At 33.8% G+C, this 25,001-nt stretch overlaps 1 protein-coding gene across 3 annotated transcripts in view; it reads right to left on the minus strand.

Annotated features, from left to right (window-relative positions):
• LOC143249422 (uncharacterized) overlaps positions 1-24,652 on the minus strand; it is a 49,207-nt gene extending 24,555 nt beyond the window's left edge. The window contains exons 1-2 of one of the 3 annotated variants that reach the window (XM_076499246.1): positions 24,507-24,652; positions 1,660-1,898 (exon numbers count right to left, since the gene is read on the minus strand). In XM_076499246.1, coding sequence (XP_076355361.1) covers positions 1,660-1,898; positions 24,507-24,528 — 261 coding nt within the window. In that variant the 5' untranslated portion in view covers positions 24,529-24,652. Of the gene's footprint in view, positions 1-1,659; positions 1,899-24,136; positions 24,442-24,506 lie in introns of those variants that run through there. The other 2 variants (XM_076499249.1, XM_076499248.1) reach the window with 2 other exon arrangements.
• Between the last annotated feature and the right edge of the window lie 349 nt (positions 24,653-25,001).

The raw sequence follows: 25,001 nt of genomic DNA on the forward strand, positions 1-25,001 counted from the left end.
AAACATATAGATAAATACAGAAAAACGCCATGTGCGTTCAAACGAGACTTGTGTCATATATAATTTGGAAATAGTTTCATCGTTCAATGTTTTCTGAACATAAGGGATGACTATTCCTTTGGAGTTTGGCATAAAGGTTAAAAAAAATCGTGTTTATTTATATTCCATTTCAGCAGCATGTGATACATTAGAAGAAATTAACATTTGTTACACAAACCCATTTTACGATCAGTCAGAATAATATTTCTGAAATAGTTTTGGTATAATACTGTAAATGACGTTTAAAGTTTCAGAACACTAGACACGCGGAGACTTTTATGTCCTGTATTTATTTATTGTACTTGATAAAATCTAACATTCAATAACTTGGATTGTAGTCCAGATGGAAAAGAGAAACGTAATAACTCGGAATAGATTAATAAACTGTTTTACAGAAGAGTATACTTTAAGTCCAAACAGACCGATTACCATTTTATGGTTCTTGCTACGTCTTGATAGACGTATTTGTTTATTTTTAATGCAAAACAGTATTAAGAAGGAAAGTCTTACTACAAATGCCGTGTTAACTTAAACGAAGATCCGTTAATTTCTGTGGTATTTTAATCATTTAATAAAAGTTTTCCAAACTCGTAATACACTTTAAAATATTATTTTGCTTTGTGATCAGTTTTTTAAAAAAATTATCCAATTTTGTCAGTGCAGAAAGTAATCTTAAAAACTGGGCACAGGAAAAAATATTTCATCTATTGTACATTTTCTAAAAGTGTGTTTTGAGGGTGTGTTTTTTTTTTACAAAAAGACCCATGAATTAATTTGTTCTCTTTTGTTTAAAGTTTGTTAACTTATCCCCAATGATGTTAGTGTTAGAATATCCTTAAGATAATAAATTGTAACTGCCTTTATTAGTTTACAAGACCTCTTTTTATGTGAGTAATAACGCCAGATTAGTCATTATTTAAGTTATTGATAGATTTTAAAAGTTACTACGGTAAATTATTCATGGAAAATGTTACGGATACAATTTGGTTTAATGTGTAAACTACGTTGTATTTTCTTTTACATATTGTAACCTTGCAAGACAAAATAACATCATGATCGCATTACTATAATCAATTGATAAAGACATTTTTTAGTGGTACAAGTCCCATTAAGTTATAATGATACGAGGCTTTTCCAAGCTAAAGCACTTTCATGGATGTTGTTATATCTTAACGAAATGTTTAATTCGCTAGATGTCTCTTAATACTACTTATCTCTTTTCATTCTCACATTTATAATTAAACAACTCTCCATTGTACCAGGTTCACGCTTCGTTGCACAATGGGGAAAATAAGGCAGGTTGATATTAATTTCTTTTCTCAAACCTGAAACTGGTAAACTTCTCAAAATTTGAAACGGAATACGTTTCTTTACAATGGTATAAAATTTCCAAATTCGTACGGTAGAGCTCTAGCGCATGATATACGTATGCACCCGATGACAGTGAAAGTTTGATATTTGTTTTGTAGTACAACACTAGAGAGTGCTAGTATATGATGTATAAAATAAGTTGTATAGTTTAAAAGTTCGTAAGATATAATATAGGTGTTCCATAAGCTTACTTTATATATTAGTCAATCTATTTACTTTGACGGAAAGAGAAGTAAAATAATCACTTACTTGCGGACATATTTTACAATGATATTTCCGTTCATTGCCGTTGGAAGCAGCACTAGCTGGGAAACTCTTTACTACTGTGCTGATTGGCTGAGGCATGGCATCGGGGCAGTTGCTACTGGTAGTAAAACTACTGGTGTTAATGCAGTTGTTATGGCTACCATACATATTATGCAGCTTGTAAGGAGGCTCCATCTTTGATGATCTTGCCTCTTCCGTCGAACAATCAGGATCTGAAAACACTAATAAAAGTAAAATATTATTTTACTGGTCACTCCTGCCTTAAGCTTTCTTAAAGTTAAAAAGAATATGCCAGTCGTTGTATCAGCTAAAATTGAAAGCGTCTGAATACGAGGTATTCTGCCATTTTTATACCAGATAATTAGAGACTTCTCTATCAGTCACTGCGCTGCTATACGAGAGAAACAATTAACATGCGCATCATTAGAAACAGCTGTGAGACGCAGGTCTTTAATTCTGCGTTCTTGTGTGGCGTAATTCTGTTTCTTCCTTGGGCGTGTTTCGAAACTTCCGATATTGTTAACGTGTCACATAAAACTTTATGTTTTACATGTTTTATAATGTCAGTGTGTGATGAAAAACTCACGTCCATGAATCCGTTATTCTAGTCATTTCTCTGTGGAATAAAAGCATTAACACAGTTGCAACCAGTCGAAATACTGTATCGGTTTTCTGCTTTAGAAAACATTCCTTAGCATTGAAAACTTATTTTAAAAGGAGAGATTAAAGAGAAAGGTTAAATTTCGCTATATTTCGAGAACATTCCAGCAATCTGAAAGAAAATTCAATTTTTGCATAATTTGTAAAAGAAAAATGAAGATGGAATTACATTTTACTGAGTAAACTGTGTTGATTACGGCCAACAAGGCTTCTGTTGACAATTATGTTATCAAAGGTTTGTGTATTTTATTCCTGTGATACGTGTACATAATAAACATCTTACAGACATGATATTTATATTGTTTATTTTATCCTGTTTCAAAACAATGAAAAAATAATTAATAGCTCACTTCACCTTGTACTTTGATTCACTTGGCACTACTTGTAAATACGGCATAACAGTTGCCAGTGTGTCTCATTGTAGCCAAGAAAGTTACAAGTTTCAATAAATCAGAAAACATAAAAGCTTATTGTTTATGGATTTTCTACTTCTAGCGCCCTTTAGCAAGGGTTAGAGTTGACTAAATTTCTTGCTGAGATGAAATACGTGTGTTAAATGACTAACCTTACAATTGGCAGTATCTATAAAAACAGTCTAAGTCTAAGAATACTTTGTGGTGTTGATTTAGACAAGTCTATTGACAACACAGCTTGAGCAAAATGTGAGCGATCACGAGCTGAGTTGAAAGCCACCTAGATGAAGTAGCTATATTTGTAGAAGAACATTAAAGATTTGGTTATACGATACCCTTCTACTTGTGATTTCTAAGTGTTAAAGGGGATACTGATCTCCCTGTATTTCAATGTCTTTATTTTTTATGTACGTTTAAGAACTTACAATGCTAAAATCCGGAATTCGATTCCCTCGTTGGGCACAGTAGTTAGTCTATTGTAGCTTTGCTCTCAAACTGACGTTGCGTTGTAGTTAGCACACATATATTGCGCAAACTTATAAATTGTGAAGTTGATTAAATCTGATGCTGGCATAAAATATAATGATGTGTCGACAGTGTGAGCTGTATTTACTGAAGTCTTTTTCCTTTTAATAGGAGCTTAAGTAAGCTATACTGGCACTGACTTGTAATTAAAGTACCTGTTAAATTGGAATAAATGATAAAAATAGAATAAAAGAAACACTGAATTTTCGTTTCCTTAAACTTTGCACACATTTTTCTTGTTGTTTATACACATGTTTGTTTCTAATTATAGAAAAGTATGATCCGTTATGAATGCTGAGATTTTAACAGCCTGGTGTAAATATGGTTCCAGTATTGGAAGAACATCGATAAAAATATACGAAGTTTCAGATAACACAATTTCTTCGGATTCTAATTATCCTGGCTTAGTAACAGCTTGTTGTAGTCGTTTTTACACACTCGAACGCCTTCTATTGGAATGCTTACTTAAATATATAGTTCTTGGAGTAAACGCTAGGGACTTCGCATCTAATTAATACTTCACTATGACCACAAGTGCCAATATGATATTTCAAACTGGCTCTATTATTGTATTGTACTTAACTGACCACACTGGGCTTTGATAATTTTCTACACTCACTAAAACTCTGTCATGTCTATCTCATCTACCTTTCAACCAATTTCAGCCCAAAATGTTCTCATAAACTACACTTACCGTGACTACCTTATGTCTGTCAATCTACCTATCAACCACTTTCAGCCTAAATTGTTTTCATAAGAAATGGAAACAATCAGTGAATAATACTAAGTGTGGTAATTTTCTTGCTTATAGAAGTCGAATGTTTTCTACTACCTATGACAGTAAATTGACCATCTCAACTTGTGCTAGATTAGAGAGAAGACTAACGAGTATGATTATCTTCCCGTATTATAGAATTATGTAGACATGTATTATCTCCTCGTATTACAGAATTATATAGACATGTATTATCTCCCCGTATTACAGAATTAGGTAGGCATACATTATCTTCCCGTATTACAGGATTATTCCCCCGTATCACAAGATTATGCAGACATTTCTGTTGCCGATTCTGATGTTGTTGTAACAGAAATTCATACAATACAGTTCTCTGTTGATTGGCAGCTATTTCTAACGCCTTGCTCCAAACATTAACAGAAGTATCATCGGAACAACTTGAACTGAGCCCGTATTGTCATAAAACAACCTATATGACAAACAGGCTGTATAATAAACAGGCTATATAAAGATGTACATGATCGTATTAACTTGTTCGTTTAATATTTTATGACTGAATGCTCTAACTTATTCTATATACCAATCATTGATTCAGTTTAGAAAAACAAACTGCAATAATATTTACTGTGTTGAAAACTTGTATGAAATGAGTGTTAAAAAGCAATAATTAGACTTCTGTAGTTCTTCCGTGCGTACGTTAAGCAGTTAACATATAATTTCACGTCACTTTTTAAGGACATATTTTCAACACAAGGAAAAATTATCTTCTGAGTAACTAAGAATTTTGTATATATATTTTTTATTAAACTAATTTTCTATCTATTAAAGCTGAATGGATATTAAGGAAAAAAAGCAATTAGCAAAAATATTTACAAATCAGGTACGTGTATCCTTTTTTTTATAACACAAGGTGAAGTAACATTTTAATTCACTTAAGTTATCGATAGTTTTTTAGATTGTTAAACGACGAACTTTGCAATAGAAAATCAACATATGCCGCCATGATTCTTTAACCGAGGACGTCAGACAGTTGGTTTCGTAACGTAACATTGTTATACAGGGCAATATATGAGTCTCACAATGTTGTCAAAGCGTCGTGAAAACTAGAAAGTACGTGACGATGTAATTCAAAGAAAAGAAGTCTGGTGGTGGCAATGTTTGACTATCAGAGGGCTTTTCTCTTTAAGCCCAAAGCCACATAGTAAGGTAATTGTGCTATACCTATCGTGGGTATCGAAACTCGATTTTTAGCTTCAAAAACCGTTAGACTTACCGCTAATCTATCAAAAGGCAAAAGTCCCTCAATAAAATCACCTGCTTCCGGTCTGAAGGAACTGTTCTATTAATCTGGTTATTGTTGGTCATGGAACTGTGCCTACATCAGGCTACTTGCAAGAAAAAGCAGTAACTGTTGCAGTAAGTGTTAAAGGGCTTTGGATTTCGTGCACCATACAGTAAATTAACCGGCACTCTGCAAGTGTAAGTTTTGACATTGTAAACAAGTGTTTTACTGCTGTGATATCGAGAAAGTGTAGAATCCAGCCTTCTGGTGATCGAAAGATGCATTACAGAGTGTCTCTGTGAAACACATGTATAACGTTATTATTTACATATCATTCTCCAAGAACCTCCCAGTTTTATGTATGTAACACTCATGCACTTTACCTGATTATTGTAGATACAACACTCATGTATCTTACCTTACCCTTCTAGATACAACACTCATGCACCTTACCTAACCGTTCTAGATACAACACTCATGTATCTTACCTTACCCTTCTAGATACAACACTCATGTATCTTACCTTACCCTTCTAGATACAACACTCATGTATCTTACCTTACCCTTCTAGATACAACACTCATGTATCTTACCTTACCCTTCTAGATACAACACTCATGTATCTTACCTTACCCTTCTAGATACAACACTCATGCTCCTTACCTCACCTTTCTAGTCACAACACCCATGCACCTTACCTTACTGTTTTAGCTCGCCATTAAAATGATCAACGATTATATGGATTATCTTATGCTTTTTTTATCAATTTTAAGTGTATGATATTACTGAGGTTATGAGAAAGAAAAAAATAAAAACAGCGCGCACACTCGTCTATCTTGTTTAAAGAATATATTTTAGCACTGAGCGTGGAGTTATTAAAATGAACAACCTTTTTGGTAAGTTGAATGTATATGAGAAGGCATATCTATTCTATTTGCGTACGCCTTCAATGTGAGACTAATACACAGCTGGTGGTACGCTTACGTTTATCAGGTTTGTATATTTTACTGTACATATTAACCACAGGAAATACATCTCATGTAATCGGCAAGTTAATTTGTTTCAGCATAATTACAACTGTTTTTACAATATCTTGAAAAAAAAATCGGTGAGTTTTTATGGTTATCAATAAATTCAAGAAGTTAATATTTAAAAATTACAGTCTTCTATTGAGTATCTTTAAATTGAGAAGGGTATGCTAAAACATTCTCTGAACAATTAAAGGTCGTTTATACAAGTATGGTGTTTTTTGCACTGATTACTAATTCAGTGTAATAACATTAACTGAAAATGATGTGTGGGATTATCCGACTTTCTGAGTGAATGAGCTTAAGAAGAAAACAAAAGACTGTAAGAAAATGAAAAACTTATTATAATGAATATACAGTGTATATATATGTGTGTGTGTGTGTGTATCTATGTATGTGACCGAAATAAAATTTCTCTGTGGCGCCATCTATTGCATAGTACCACAAACAAATATGCTAGTAAGTATTAATTTATAATCACAATAAACAAATTAATTATAGTGGCCTATGCTTTTAATTCCACACTTTGGGACAAAAACAGTTACCAGGGTCGTTGATACCTTTGTTGTGTTAGTGTTCCATTTACAGCAGTGTGTTTGACTTGCCCCTTTTAAATTTAATTTCAATTATTCCTTTTTTTATTATGCACATGATATCTGTCTTGTACCTTCCATATTATACGACTACTAGAAACTATTCATAACACGTACATTTTTCAGTTGACATATTAAACGACATATGGGAAACACTGAGCCACAACAGTTGCAAGATTTATCTGTCAGTTTTATCATGTAACCTATATCTTAACCTAGCACCGGGTCTTTTCCTAAGTTCAATTAAACAAACTGGGCTGACAAGAAATAGCTAGTTACCAGACGTACCGGAAAACTGCCATCGCCCCAGTTTTTAGTTGTATTTTTTTTACTTTTTTTATTCTAATCAGAACAGTAAAAATATTAAATTGTCCCAGTTTCTCTGTACATGTATGAAGTTGACAGGCACAGTTTGTCATCATGCACTTTTTTTTTAATTTTGTTCTTGTATCACGTGATAGAAACATATTACACGGTAGTGTGTGTTTTACCTCTCAGCTTAACTTTCAAAATCTTATCTGTCACTGGACATGCGCAGGAACTGTCATTTGAAGATCTGTGTGGACGCCAAAGAGAAAACGAAAAACGAACATTTTCCTTTTGAACTGACTAAAAACAATTTCGGCACTTTTTATATCTCATTTATTTTTTCCTAGATAAACTTTTGACAAATTTTGTTTGTTTACAAATTTAAGACACGATGCAATAAACATTCAATTATGCAGCAAATGAAAAACAAAATGTGTAATTAAAGCTGTTTCAGGATTGTTACATTTTCACTCTGTATGGAAAAAAAAAATTCTGGAAATCTAGTAGCCCTAGAAATTGCCACAATGCAACTCAAAATCCTTAACCGCGAACACTTCTAAAACAAAAACTTATGTCTGAAATATTTAAACAGGTTCTTTCTTACATGTAGCAGTAAACTGTTAAGGTCACAAAACACACTTTGACCGCTACAAAACTAAGTTTGACGTGACTGAATTAAATCTGAAAATTACAATCTTAAAAATAAATGCGTGAACAAATATGACTGGAGACTGACGCAAATTTTACAATTTTTCTTAGAGAATGTAACGAGTAACGTCATTTTAAACCAGTGAAATTAAATTTTAATGTTCATTCAGTGAAAAATAAATATAAGCATTTCTGTAGGAATGTTTAAAATTCACAATTAAATAGTTTTAAATTTTAAACATTCTTCCTGAATAGAATAAAATAGGTACGCGTAATCAATTAGATATTTCTTTTATTTCTGGTCTTGAGGAACCTTCCACCCCTCCCATTAGTGTAGCCGTACTTCTGAAGACTTATGACAAAAATAATAAAAAACAAGTTTTCATACCTGTAGTGAGCACGGCACAGATATCCCGTTGTGTAACTATGCGATTAATATTAAACGAGGTGCTCTTTAGAGCTAGAATTAGCTTTTGTTCGTCCATTAATTTTTAATATAAAAATAATTTATTGTATACTACAAATGCCCATTGTTATAGCTAAAAGAAAATTTGGGCATCTCAACTGTTGATAACAATTCTTCCATTTCTTTGTTACTGGGAGTGGCCTACTGGTTAGCGTTTAAGATAATAAATACCAGGTATATTATTCGCGTCGCTGCCGCAAAATCGCGCTCCGCACTTTAGAACCTTGAGTACGTTATAAGATTTACGAACACATCCCATTATTTGATTACATTAGCGCAAGACTTAGTGGTAGTCGCTGTTCACTAGTTGCTTCCTCTACAGTCTATAAATTAGGGACAGCTAGCCCTTGTGTAGCTTTGTATGAATATCCCAAACAAACGATTTCCGACTTTAATAACTGTCAGATTATTGGCTTTAAATTTTCCAGTACTAATGGAGCTCACATAATGCAGTATACTGAATAATTTGATGTTTTTAACCTGTTATAATATTGAATTAACAGAACTGTTCAAATAAATATGTATATATGTATGTGTGTGTCTTTTTGCATGACAGGAATGTTATTAGGGAAACTTGTATAACTAACAAAGTCACATATCTTATGCATGAATAGTTTAGATGAACGAACGTGTTTAAAAAGGCCATGGGTTATGCTACTTTAGAAATATAAATATATAATATAATTTTATGGGTAAAAAGCACGAAAAACTAAAATAAATCTAAGCCACAATACAATACTACAGTTCTCTTTTCTTTCTATTTATAAATTAAGCATGTGAGGCCTGTGAAGTTGAGGCTAGACAGTGTACCCTCAACGCAATTTGGGTCTCACTTCAGCCAGTATCTCAAAATCAGAACACATTATATAGTGACCCACCTTGCGATTTGTGTGTCCCGGTACAGGATGTTTGTTTTCTGCAATTTATTTTTCTTCATATTTTTCCCACATAAAATTCAATTCAATTATATATCACCTAAGGTTTGAAATATGACTAGTAAATTTCGCGCTCTCCTTCCGTTTGATGTTTTCTCTTTATTTAGTTTTTCATTTACTAATATATATATATAGAGAGAGAGAAAGAGAGATACAATTTCTGATTAGCAAACTAACAAAAACTACCTAACAATGTCACTGTTGTCGATTATTTTAGTTATCTGATCAATTAGGCATAACAAAAATCGTTATTTTAAGAACGTAATTGCTTTCAAAACTTCGTAACTCCACCCCACTGCTCCAAACACCCTTTATTTATGACAAAACAAAATAATGTTTCAAGCTTTATAACGAGTTTTGAATACTCCTCGTAAATCAATAAAATACTACAGAAATGAATAGATCTTCGTTTAAGTTAACACGGCATTTGTAGTAAGACTTTCCTTCTTAATAATGCTTTGCATTAAAAATAAACAAATACGTCTATCAAGAGGTATCAAGAACCGTAAAATGGCAATCGGTCTGTTTGGACTTAAATTATACTCGTCTGTAAAACAGTTTATTAATCTATTCCGAGTTATTACGTTTCTCTTTTCCATCTGGACTACAATCCAAGTTATTGAATGTTAGATTTTATCAAGTACAATAAATAAATACAGGACATAAAAGTCTCCGCGTGTCTAGTGTTCTGAAACTTTAAACGTCATTTACAGTATTTTTCCAAAACTATTTCAGAAATATTATTCTGACTAATCGTAAAATAGGTTTGTTTAACAAATGTTAATTTCTTCTAAAGTATTCCATACTTTTTCTTAATATATATAGACACAGTTTTTAACTAACGTAAACCACCTAACGGTATTATTTTTATCAATGCATTTAATTATTTTACCAATTAGGCACAATATAAACCATGATTTTTTAGAACTTAAAATTCTGTAAACCTACTATTCCAAACGTCCTTTATTTATGACAAGTCTTAATCTTTCAAATTATCAAGATCCGGCATAGCCAGGTGATTAGGGCGTTTGACTTGCAATCTGAAGGTCGCGGGCTCGAATTCTCGTCCCACTAAATACGTTCGCTCTTTCAACAGTGGGGATGGTATAAGTATAGTCAATCCCACTATTCGTTGTTAAAAGAGCAACTGAAAAGTTGGTGATGGGTGGTGATGACTAGCTGCCTACCCTTTAGTCTTTCACTACGAAATTAGGGACTGTTAGCGTAGATAGCCGTTTTGTACCTTTCCCCGAAATTCACAACAAACCAAACTGTCGAAAGACATCATAACTTAAGCTTACAGTTTCAAATTTTTTTTACAACAACATGAAATAGAATTCCCAAATGGTCCCCCTCTGGAACAGCGGTAAATCTACGGATTTACAACGATTCTGCTAGGTGGACACAGCAGAAAGCCCAATGTGGCTTTGTTATAAAAAAAAAAAAAACTTTCCAAATGATAAATGTTTGTCCCCCACTAGTACAGCGGTACGTCTAAGGATTTACAACGCTAAACTCAGGGGTTCAATTCCCCTCGGTGGGCTCAGCAGATAGCCCTATATGGCTTTGTTATAAGAACAACACACTCAGATAAATGTTTTTGGTGTTTTTTCTCTTTGTTCGGAAATATTTCACATAATAATAAATAGTAGCTGATAAGACTAAATCTGATAGAAATGTTTATGGGTTACATCCTGTGTTATACCATGAGGAAGTGTGGTTTTCATATATGACTTTCTCATTTCAAACAAGTCTTAGCCACAATATAAGTTACTGAAGACAAGCTATAAATTAGATTTTGCGATGTTGACTTCACGGCATTACTAAGCGACTCTCATTACAATATTTCTTAGCATCAAAAGTTTTATGAGCTTATATTAAATTTCGGAAAATTCGGCAATCCTGATGTCAACTTGTGTTAAAGAAAACATTTTGCATGTACGATTTTACGGCCTACTACCATGGTGATATCGACCACTAATTAAATACTGGATATTACATTATTCGGGACTGACGACCCATGTACAGAATTTGAACACGTTTTGATATATAGTTAAGTTTAAACAAGGTATTTGTGACGGTTGATGGGAAACATCAATTTCTTCAAGCTGGATTTATCTTCGAAAATGGCGTAAATGAAAACCAATTATATAAATATGGAAAATCTATTAAGTATCAGATTGTCTAAGAATGTAGTCCTGCTCCTTCATCTTTTATTAAATACGAATTGAAATGCACATGCATTTTTAAAAAGCAGAATTAGGGGTTCTTAAGATTTATGCACGCTTAGTGACAGATTTTTATGTTGGTAGTTTTTTAACTGCATAGCAGCCGCTCGGAGCATGACTGTTTAATCCATTAAGAAAAGAGGATATGTTCACTTCCATTATTTAAAGATTTTAGCTGAATTGAATTATTGGTTTTCATCTATTTGTGAATTTTATAGTTCATGTGTAACTTGGTAAATGACGGTTTTCAACTTAAAATGTGTAATATACCTTTCAAACGTTATACTTATGATGAGACACAAAAATTGAACTTTAGGTGTTATTGTAAATGAATTTTGTGTAGGTAGAAAGTTATCAAAACGTTATGCGCTTTTGTCATAAATCATTCAAATTTCCGTAAACGATTTTCCAGACGAATTTTCCAAATTTAGGAGAAAGACACTAAATCATAACCCCCGGCGTCCCGGCATGCCCAAGCGTGTAAAGGCGTTCGACTCGTAAACAGAGGGTCGCGGGTTCGAATCCCGGTCGCACCAAACATGCTCGTCCTTTCAGCCGTGGGAGCGTTATAATGTGACGATCAATCCCACTTTTCGTTGGTAAAAGAGTAGCCCAATAGTAGGCGGTTGGTGGTGATGACTAGCTGCCTTCCCTCTAGTCTTACACTGGTAAATTAGGAACGGCTAGCGCAGATAGCCCTCGAGTAGCTTTGCGCGAAATTAAAAAACAAACAAACAATCATAGCCCCCTACGTCGGTCATGTAAACCAGGATAGGTCTAACGTTTTTATGTTATTCTGCTGCATGACACTACAGTAATTCACTACTACAGCTCTGTAATAGGTGATTTACAAATTAACTTCATACGGCAGTGTAGTTTTTAATCTTCAAACAATACATATAATAACAGTTTGTGTCATTTAAATATTTAGAAATTTTTGGGATTCTGTTTATTCATGTTCCAATTCGTATAAAATATACTTCTATCCAGTAAACTCTCGTGATATTAACAGCAAGATCTCTAAGGACATAATTCAGAAATATAGTAACCGCAACTTTTACAGTACACAAGTTCTGAGGATAAGGATGATTAAGCCTAGGTTCATCATGGCAAATGGTCGGCCACTTATTATTACGATTATTACGTGAAATTCCTGTGATTGAAAAAAGAAGGATCATTTCCGAATTGGTAATTCTGTTATGTATTGTATATACGAAACGTTACGATGATGACCCGATATTATGGGTCTAAGCGTTGTAATCACAAAATTCAAACCTTGCCTGCCATAAAAGTTGCTGCCGTTGTATTTTTAGGTTAATTATTCGATTTAGTAAGTTCATCATTAAACATTCTAGGGACATTCTTCGGGTAACCTGTAGGTAACGTTTGCTGTATATGTGTTAAAAGTTCCAGTACACTAAACCTGTGCTACCAAAACACAGGTGTTTTTGTGTGGAGAAATTATAAAAGAGTAAATTTCATTCCGCTGATCAAATCTTAAATCTTGATAGTTTGTTTCACATTCCTTTTTAAGGATTTTATAACGAAATGAATTTTCTACACACATTCACCACAAGAAAACTATCAGTTTCTGTATGCGCTTCAACAGCTATTCTACCGCTAACCAACTACAAACACAATTAGATTACTTATTCGAGTCTGTAATATTTGTTTATCTTATTTCTTTCTATACAACAAAGATAAAATGTGAACATTTTCTTTTCCCCATAAAATGTTTGATGTTTGGAATAAAATACTTAGCCCTCTAAATAATATTAAGCGGGCTACTATACCTAAATGCTCTGTGCATTTCTGCGTTCCCTACGAAGAGAACAGAGCTTAAGTCTTATAAAACAACTCACTAAACTTTTACATAAGTGCTGCACTCAAACGTAACAGAATTACTTTTAAACCATCGTGTCCATTTTTTTTCCATTGGAAGGATTGCATAATTATCCTATTTTGTTGACGGATCGTTTACCCATATGCATACAGTAGCTGTAAAGCTACCTGCATTGGCAAAGTAAAACACTCAACTGTACGTATCCATGAACACATGATATTTTTATATTGAACTGGTCACTGTTTATCATCTCCCTGTGCCTGTGTTATCTGCACTCTTTGTTAGCTTACTGGACATAACATCACGTCAATGGACTTTTACAGTTTTAGCTACGAATTTCAAATATGTAAAGAAGAAAGGTTCACCTTAAAATGTTAACTACAGTCATACCTTAAGCTATAACCTCTTTATGACATTGCGTCACTTGAATTATGATAATCTGGAATCAGTACACAATGTCTTAACACCAATTTTACATTAAGTAAATGCGAAATATCCATTTGCTTGACACTTTAAATTACACTGAAATAAGCAAAAATAAATTTTAAAACACTTCCTTGATTTTGCTAAATTTACTGGCACTATGTCTCAGTAACAAATATTTCATTTAAGAGAGTTTTAAAGTTAACATATATTTTAAAACTGTGTTTGTTGTTTTCGGTATCAAATAATGTGTTAACTATAATAACATATTTCTATTCATTGTATGCTTTTAGCGAGATTCTTAATTAACAACTTGCACAGAGGTTAAAACACAAACAAAGTTCTATACTTAAGAATGATCGCACCCTAGTGTATAAGCTGTAACTCGTTTGTTTGTTTTGAATTTCGCGCAAAGCTACACGAGGACTACCTGATCTAGCCGTCCCTAATTTAGCAGTGTAATTATAAAGGGAAGGCAGCTAGTCATCATCTTGGGCTACTCTTTTACCAACGAATAATGGGATTGACTGTAATATTATAATGTCCCCATGGCTGAAAGGGCGAACATGTTTGGTGTGACGGGGATTCCAACGTCTTAACCCCCCTGGCTATGCTGAGCGCTGTAACTCGTCATAAAATTACATTTTTTTGTAACTACCATTAAGTATGTTGTATTAGAGGTGTAATAAGACTATTTTCTTTTCTTTCTTTTTTTTTGCTTTAAGAGTATAGCAATTCATAACTGGCCTATAAGTTTAATTGCGAATTACGATATTCTAGCTTTAGTAAGTAAAATGATACATCGTTCACTATGAAATTTTGTTACTTTCGGTATTTGATAAATTTCCCGAAATGAGGTCAAATTCTCTCAGTCAGATATTAAACATTGTCTAACTTATTGCTTTTATTTATGAGTCCTGTTAATTAAGCGACATGAAAGACAGAGTTCTAAAAGACCGATTGAATGATAAAAAGTAACAAGAATTGTTGTCATATTAAAATATATCTTAAGACGGTTGGTATGGGTATTAAAACATTTAAAGTTAACTTTATTAACCTGAAAATGACCTACGAAGGTAGAAACATTGTTCTATACTTTATTTTAATAAAAGTGTTAATACCCATACCAGCCTTTTTGAGATACATTTTTACTGCAAGTGGGTTTCTCGTTATCACGAATTGTTATCATGTTAAAACAACTGTCCTTTTGCCAAATGCCACAGAAATTAATAACAACAACAAATAAACGTGGGCTCGTGACAACTGATGAAAAGAACTTAGATACGAAAGTAAGTAAATTACAATTAAAGAAACCCTTATAAATCGAGTGTTTATGGAAGATAATAAGACCTTCCTTCATTACAATCACCAGGTTACTTGAATTTGTTAAATGAGTATTGATGTCTAGTTAACATCTTTTACTCTATATCTATATAGAAGCTTTCGAAGGTTAAAAGATCAACAGGGGAGACAGGCATATTAAACATAAAAATAAAAAGGTTTTTTTCGGCAACTTTAGTCGCATACTGTATAACCTCCTGCTTCAAGACGTTTAGAAATGAACGTGATAACCTCTCTCTAACTCAAAACTCGTCGGACATTTTTGTGCTTCTCTCGTATATTCTCAAAGTATTAGCTTCACTAGACAACATAGAACTACTCTCTCCTGCAAACATTAAAAAAACCCACGAATATAACAAATAAACTTATCACAAACTGGAGGAATAGGGATAACAATATAGCACAACATCCCCGTTGAGGAAAGTTTCTTTCCTCTAAAAACAAAATTTTCGATTTTTCGACGTGTAGCACTAATAACTTGTATATAGTTTTATTCATCAAATATATGTGCGTTGGGGGGGGGGGTAAATTTAGTTCTCTCTGTTTTATTTTGCATATCACCAGTTAGACCACTGGTTGTTGAATAACGTTGTAAAGTTTCATTTCTCTATAGATCTGAAGTTGCAGGATTGGATATATTAAAAATTTGTGGTGTATCTTTAGACAACGTTCTCACTATCTGTTTATAAATGTTTCTAAAGAGTAAACTACTTTCATAAATTATTTCAGATCTGCTCCTTGTATTATTTCAAATTTACATTTTAACCTATTTTCATTATATATTTGGCATATTTTACACCTAAAGACATAAAGATGGTAGATGCATATGTTCGAAATTATGGATATCGGTTACCTCAGTTCTAATTCTATTTTGTTTGTTTCGCATACATGTCCCCTGCCGGGACAGTCGTAAGTCTTTGGATTTATAATGCTAAAATCAAGGGTTCAATTACTGTCGGTGGTTACAGCAGATAACCCATTCTGGCTTTGGTATAAGAAAAACACACACATTCGCAAGCATTAAAATTATATTCATACTTTTAGCATCATAATTAAATTAAAACCTTTGTTTCTGTAGAAACAAACCAGTTTTTGTTTTTAATATTCAGTGTGTCCCTCTGTTTATATTACTACAAACGACACCGCAAGTAAAAGCCAATCTAATGGTTATCTGCCAATTATCGTCATCAACATGATCTTCTTGTAGAAGTATTACAGTTAATCACTTATTGTATTAAACTGTGTAATAGTTCCTCATACTCACTTCTGTTTTCAACTAATTTCTTTTGACATTCTTGGTTAAACTTTAACATTTACTAAATCTTACAGTATATTACTGCTGTGTAGTGTACTTGATTGTCCTGATGTTTTTAATTAAAAATCAGAAAAATACGTATAGGTTGGACTGAAATTATGGCTGACCCATCGATACAGTGCAGAAAGAACAAGCTGGTGTTTGTTAAGTTTTAGGTACTGATATTTCACAGATCTCTGATTAGTGATAATGAAAAATACTGTGTTATGGCGCTTACAAAAATAACGCCACAGGAAAGTATTTGATGAACCGGATTTAATCTCGTTACACGCATTATGGAAAAGTTTTCTTCGAATTTCTCACTTAGCTAGGTCAATTTTTCATCAACAAATGTTTTTGTGAAATATATTTCAGTAAGTTATGAATGAATATATTACTTCTGAACAACATTGTTCAAGTAAAAAACCAACAAAATACTATTCCCTGGTTTTATTTAGACCGGTTTGGTTTGGTTTCAATTTTGCGCAAACTTGCACGAGGGCTATTTGCGCTGGCCGTCCATAATTTAGTAGTGTACAACCAGAGGAAAGGCAACTACTTATCACCACCTACCGCCAACTTCTAGGCTATTCTTCTGTCAACAAATAGTGGGACTGACCGTAACATGATAACGCCCGATGGCTAAAAGGACGAACATATTTGGTGAGACGGGGATTCGACCCCGTGACCCTTTTATTTAAACTGTTACCTAGAACTAACAGCATTAAACTATAGAATTTACGTATTTGTATGTGTATTAAGCAACAAAGACAAATTTGTTACCTGTAGGTTATAATGTGTAACAGAGGGTTAAGATCGGTTTTATGCTCCAACAAATTGAAATTATGACAAACCAGCTATGTTTCCCGAAGTATCTGCTACTGTTTCTTTCCCTAATGTGTATAACATTACGCCTCAACCTCCAAGTCTTTCCACTTATTCATGGTTATTCCATTAGTAGTAAATGTTGCATGCACTTATTTCGGGGGTGGGGTGAGTCTATTACAATACCCAAAACTGAGCAGTGTAGCAGTAGTTCAAGTTTGGGGAGAAAATAAAACTATTCTGTTTCTTTCAGGCGGGTTGTTTCGCACACTGCGAACCGGAAAGCACGCGATATAAGCGATGTATTCCCGTTGCTCTAAACGTCCTACATCCGCAGGGCTCTTCATGATATCTGTATTTCTGGCAACTTGCTGACGGAATATGCTAGAATACATATGTTATGTTTTTGTATATGTTTCAGCAAAGAGTAGACAGTTATAATAAATAGATTAGTCATTTTATGTGGCTAGTTAACTAAAGTGGCATTAAAGGTACCTCGTTAATTAGAGTAGTACTAAATATGACCGGCAGTACTAAATGTTGTTAGTTAACTAGAGTAGCGCTAAATGTAGCTGACTAATCAGAGTAGTACTAAATGTAGCTGACTAATCAGAGTAGTACTAAATGTAACTGACTAATCAGAGTAGTACTAAATGTAACTGACTAATCAGAGTTGTACTAAATGCAAGTGACTAATCAGAGTAGCGCTAAATGTAGCTGACTAATCAGAGTAGTACTAAAATAGCTGACTAATCAGAGTAGTACTAAATGTAACTGACTAATCAGAGTTGTACTAAATGTAAGTGACTAATCAGAGTTGTACTAAATGTAGCTGACTAATCAGAGTAGTACGAAATGCTACTGGTTAACCAGACTTAAAATAAATATTGCCGGTTATCTAGAGTAGCACTCAGGAGCGTCGAGAGCTAGTATAACCCCTGGGGTAGACATCCTCGCCGGGAATTTTGTAACATTATAAACATGTTGAAAAGAAGATTCTAAATCAGTATAACAACAACCACATGAAGAAGACAAAATCATAGTGTCAATTATTATTAACTCACAGTCTAAACGAAAAACGTTGACAAAAGGAACAATCTATAAACTAACAAATATTTATTAATTATTACTCAAATTATTATTTAAATCATTTTTAATGTATTTAGTGTCGATGTGCAGAAAAAGCCAAAAACATTGTTTTTAAAGAATGAATGAAAATATAGACTGAAGATGCTTGGCTGACTTTAGTGCAGAACAAGGTTTCATTCGCCCGGTTTCCTGGGCAGTTGCCTTCTTTATCCTCCCCTGTCGGCGGGTTGTAAGCATTAAATATTATTGTTTAACAATGGTACCACCAGATATTTCTAATTAACCAAAGTGGCACTAAATGTGGCTGATTAACTATGGTAACTCTAAATATGGCTGATTAGCCAGAGTGGCACTAAGTGTTGCTCCTTATCTTAAATGGCACTGAATTTGGCTCTTTAACTGGAATGACACCATATGGGACTGCTTAACTAGTGTGGTACTAGAGTACTAGTGTAGAGTAGCAGAGTAGCACTAAAGGTGCCTGATTATCTATAGTGGCACTAATGTTGCTGGTTAACCAAAGTTACACTGAATGTGGCTGGTTAACCAAAGTTACACTGAATGTGGCTGGTTAACTAGAGTAGCAGTAAATGCATCTAGTTAACTAGAGAACACTAAATGTGTTTGATTCACTAGAATAGCACCAAAGGTGTCTGATTATCTATAGTGGCACTAATGTTGCTGGTTAACCAAAGTTACACTGCATGTGGCTGGTTAACTAGAGTAGCAGTAAATGCATCTAGTTAACTAGAGAACACTAAATGTGTTTGATTCACTAGAATAGCACCAAAGGTGTTTGATTATCTATAGTGGCACTAATGTTGCTGGTTAACCAAAGTTACACTGAATGTGGCTGGTTAACTAGAGTAGCAGTAAATGCATCTAGTTAACTAGAGAACACTAAATGTGTTTGATTCACTAGAATAGCACCAAAGGTGTCTGATTATCTATAGTGGCACTAATGTTGCTGGTTAACCAAAGTTACACTGAATGTGGCTGGTTAACTAGAGTAGCAGTAAATGCATCTAGTTAACTAGAGAACACTAAATGTGTTTGATTTACTAGAATAGCACCAAAGGTGTCTGATTATCTATAGTGGCACTAATGTTGCTGGTTAACCAAAGTTACACTGAATGTGGCTGGTTAACTAGAGTAGCAGTAAATGTATCTAGTTTACTAGAGAACACTAAATGTGTTTAATTCACTAGAATAGCACTAAATGTGGCTTCTTAACTACAGTGGCACTAAATGTTGCTGGTTAACCAAAGTTGCACTTAATGTGGCTAGTTAACTAAAGTAGAGTTAAGTGTCACTGGTTAACAAGGGTAAAACTAAGTATTGCCGGTTATCTAGAGTAGCACTCAGGAGCGTCGAGAGCCAGTATAACCGGTGGGGTAGACGTTCTCACCGGGACCTTTTGTAACATTATAAACATATTGAAAAGAAGATTCTAAATCAGTATAACAACAACCACATGAAGAAGACAAAATCATAGTGTCAACCATTATTAACTCACAGTCTAAACGACAAACGTTAACAAAGGTAATAATGTATAAAGTAACAAATATTTAATAATTATTACTCAAATTATTATTCAAATCATTTTTAGTGTATTTAGCGTCTATGTGCAGAAAGAGCCAAAAACATTGCTTTTAAAGATTGAATGAAAATATAGACTGAAAATCTTTGGCTGACTTTAGTGCAGAACAAGGTTTCATTCGCCCGGTATCCTGGGCAGTTGCCTTTCCTATCCTCCCCTGTCGGAAGGCTCGTAAGCACTAAATGTTATTGCTTAACCATGATAGCACTAAATATGGCTAATTAGCCAAAGTGGCACTATATGTGGCTGATTAATTAGAGTAGCTCTAAATATGGCTGATTAGCCAGAGTGGCACTAAATGTGGCTCCTTATCTTGAATGACACTGAATTTGACTCTTCAACTGGAGTGACACTATATGGGACTGCTTAACTAGTGTGGCACTAAGTATTGCTGATAAGCTAGAATAATACTAAATGTGGTTGGTTCACTAGAGCAGTATTGAAGGTGTTTGATTATCTATAGTGGCACTAATGTTGCTGGTTAACTAAAGTTACACTGAATGTGGCTTGTTAACTAGGGTAGCAGTAAATGTATCTTGAACCTGACGATGACCGAAGAAGGTCGAAACGTTGTTCGCTCTTCTATGTAAAATATTTTCTCAACCCAAACGAGCCGTTTTTGCATACTAAATGTGTTTGATTAACTAGAGTAGCACTAAAGGTGTCTGATTATCTATAGTTGCACTAAATGTGGCTTCTTAACCACATTGGCACTAAACGTTGCTGGTTAACCAAAGTTGCACTGAATGTGGCTGGTTAATTAGAGTAGAATTAAGTGTTACTGGATAACCAAAGTGAAACTAAATATTATCGGTTAACTGGAGTAGCACTTAGGAGCGTCGAGAGCCAGTATAACCGGTGGGGTAGACGTTCTCACCGGGACCTTTTGTAACATTATAAACATATTGAAAAGAAGATTCTAAATCAGTACAGTAACAACACATGAAGAAGACAAAATCATAGTAGCAACCATTATTAACTCACAGTGTAACGGAAAAACGTTAACAAAAGTAACAATCTATAACGTAACAAATATTTGTTAATTATTACTCAAATTATTATTTAAATATTCTGAATGTATCAATCGTTTATATAAAGAAATAAGCCCAAAATGTTGCTTTCTAAGATTGAATTAAGGTATAGTATAAAGATGCTTTACAGATTTTAGGGCAGAACGAGGTTTCATTCGCCTTGACCCCTGGGCAGTTGCCCTATTTGCTGTCCCCTGTCGGCGGGCCTGTATGCACTGAATGCTACTGATTAATTAGAGTGGCAATAAATGTGGTTGTGTAACTGGAGTGGCACTAACTATGGCTGATTAACTTGAGTAGCTCTAAATGTGAACGATTAAACAGAATGGTACTAAATGTTGTTGGTTAATCAGGATAGCGTGAAGCGTGGTTGGCTGATTAACCATAGTAGTACTATATGTGGCTGGTTAACCAGAATAGCACTAAATGTAGCTGATTAACTAGAGTGGCACTAATTGTGACTAGTTAACCAGATTAGCACCACATATCTGTAGTTAACCAGAGTTGTATTGATGCTAGAACTCTTCGGGAACTGTACATTATTTTTGTTCTTGTTGGATTAATATAGTTTTAATATAGAATAATTCTCATATTGTACGCGTGTTAAATTTCTAAAATTACTTCACAAAATCAGGATGTAGTCAGAAAATCTCATCAAATTCATTTTAATTAAAGACAGTTTAATTTTGTGTATAATCATCCTTTTTATATTTTAACAGGTAAAAATCAGGCGCGTATAGAAATGAACACCCGTCCATCAAGTCTAAATTTTTGGAAGCAGTTTTTGTAACAGTCGTGTTCATATCAATTTCGAAAAACAGGGTTCCATCGACAGTTCATTTTACACACTATTCTAAGACTTTAAGTATTATCTATAATAGCCACACTTCCATGCTAAAATGTGGTTGACGTTTATATAGTTAATTGATAAAATCTCTGCTAAATTTTTTTAATGATTACACAAGCGATTCAATTAGTTTTTAAGCGTTGTGTTCAGGCTTTAAATATTTATTTCAGAGTTTCTTATAGAGAAACGCAACAATTAACATGTAAATGTCTATGTCTTCTGACTAACAAACGAAATACCGTTACTAAGTTTAAATTAAACAAACATCGATTTCACTCACTTTCTCGGACACTATTTACATATACGTACCGTTTATTGTTGATTTTCACTTACCACATTTTAAAGATTTTTTTTCTAAGAATTTAATTGTTTTATTGGCAGCTTGTTGACAGGATTACCCATTATTTATCTTGACATTTTAATCATTGAAATATATTCTATTGTAGAAAACATGTCTTCCTCAAATTTTTGATAAACTAAAAAAAAAATTAGTTATTAATATAACAGCATAAATGTATTAAATGATATACTTTTTAAGTAAGAAAAAGCATATGTGTTTGTTTTTCTTATAGCAAAGCCACATCAGGCTATCTGCTCAGCCCACCGAGGGGAATCGAACCCATGATTTTAGCGTTGTAAATCCAGAGACATACCGCTGTACTAGCGTGGGACAAGAAAAAGCAACTATAAAAATGAGAACATGACAATATATCAAGCTTGCAGCATCATATATACTTAACAGCAAGTAGCTAGGTCAAGCGTGGCTTAGTAGATAGCGAGCCAGACCCTGAACCTGAGGATCCATGGTTTGTGTTTCGTTGCTGTAAAAACACGCACTGCACTTGGGAGCAGTAAATGCATTATAAGATTGTTAATCAAATTCCACAATTCAATTAGAGTAGCCTAAGAGTTTTGGGTAGGTGCGGTTGAATAACAGTTTTCTTTCTAGTCTGTCAGTCCAAAATTAGAGACTGCTAACGCAAATAGCCATTTTTGTAAATTTGCTCGAATTTTCAAACAAACAAATCAAAAGTGCATCATAAAGAAACAAACAGATAAACCTGAAATCGATCAATTATATTAGTAATATCTAATGCGCAAAATCTTGTCATAAATGAATACGTTTCTTTGAAAATGGTAGGAACATATAGTACTTATTAATCATGTGAAGTGATGTCTGTTAATAACTAAACCTTTTGTTGGTGTGTTGTTTCAATGCATGAGATGTGTTGTAGATTCTATATTAAATGAAACTGAGTTCTGACGAACAAAAACCAACACAATTGGATACATTAACGAAGATGTCTGCGGGACTATAGGAATAACACATTAATTTATTAGAAAACAAAACAAAAACTTTTGTATTAAAGCATACACTTACAACAAAAAATTAAAGTTTCCAATCTGTTTGTTGGCGAACAGAACGTTCTGAGCAGGACAGAGTACTTAGCTTTGTTTATCATTGTTCACATACGGTGGTTAACAAAATAACGGAGCCACAAAAAATACCAGATATAAATCACCTATACAATTGTTCTGTCTCGCAAAAAGAACTTCATTTTAGGTTTAAGATGTGTAATTATTATTTAAATATTCTTAATGTATCAACCGTCTATATGAAAAAATAAGCTCAAATATCAGTGAATTCTATTAAAATAATATTACATACATGTCGCATAGTCTCCAAAACTTGCAATTTAATTTCTAGAACTAGAAACTTAAAATGTCGGACGATATTGTTGCACAATGCAGCTGTATCATCAATTGGAGTTTCATGATAAATATTTAAGAAACATCAGTATTGACTATAAACATAAAACCAAAACATTTTATTTTAATGGATGTTGCACCTGAATATCAAACTGAAACATTTTAGTTCAGAATAAAGGAACAGTTTATGTTAGTTTTATATTTTCAAATTTTCTACACTCTAACTGGATTTAAAGCTGAAATTTTACTGATATATTCCCTTCCCGCTTGTAGTTTTTAAACTATTTTTGACGAATAGGTACAATTTAAAAAAAAAAGGATCTTTAAAAGAGCCAAAATTGATGGATTTCATTACAATGACAAACAAATATACATACGAAAAACTTGTATACGTGCATGAATGAAAATCAAATAAACACTGAAAACAATTAAGTGCATTTATAGTAAAAGATATCAAATGCTTCATGCAAGATAATGCTCACACATAGAGAAACAATTAACATTGAAAATAGTAATATTCTAAAACTATGCATTTATATCGCCTGTATGTGCAGATCAATTAGCGGCGGCCATAATCGTTGATAAGAATACCAGAAGAACAGACTTATCGATAATAAATAAATAGCTAAATACCGTGCCACATTCAAATTCCCTGTTAGGTATTAGTTTCCAATTTGTTGAAGCTTATTGATTCTGATGTCCACCAGTGTGTAGGCCTAGTTGTACAGAAACGAAACATTCATTTGAAGCCAATCAAACTCATGAACATGGTTACAAGGCATCACCTGCGCGATGTAGTCTGTATTCTAGATAAACCGTAAGGGCCCAAAGGGTTGAAGTGGTGTTCATCGTGCATAATAAGGCGGTTTGTCCAATGTCCAAAAGTCCGAGAGCGCCCTCTACATTCATCAAACCGATGGGGATAACTCACAGGCAAGTCAAATAATTTAAGTGTAACGAAGGAAATTTTTTTTGTTTTCATTCATTCAATATTTAAACTTACTTTGTGTCGGCGAATCCGTCATGGAGTCTACCGCGCGTCAGTGTGTGTATGTATGAAGTAAACAACTACTACACACCTAGCTGCTTGCCTCTATTCAAATTTGTGGAAGAAAGTAATAACCCTATCCTGCCAGACAGGTCACGTGACTACCTTCCCAGCCGGACGGCTACATCACGCGAGGCCGTGCCAACATAACGTCATGAATAATAACAGTAAAGCAACTTTAAAATTCTGACAATGGTCAGGTACAGAATGTTTTGATGCTGAAGTGGTGTTGCCCTACGCCGAGTGTTTTAGTGGCATTTATTTAACCATATATTCTTAAAATAAATCATTTCGATTATTATGTTACTGCGTGTGTGTTTCTCTTTAATATACTTCCATCGTGTTCCTACAAAAACTTTTATATAGCATGCTTGGAAGATCATTAAAAATAAATCATTGTACACCTGTAGACAATGCTGAGTGTAAGGGTTGGCTCATGAAATGCCATCT

Source organism: Tachypleus tridentatus, chromosome 4 (assembly GCF_004210375.1).
Source record: "Tachypleus tridentatus isolate NWPU-2018 chromosome 4, ASM421037v1, whole genome shotgun sequence".
NCBI classification, from domain to species: Eukaryota; Metazoa; Arthropoda; class Merostomata; order Xiphosura; family Limulidae; genus Tachypleus; species Tachypleus tridentatus.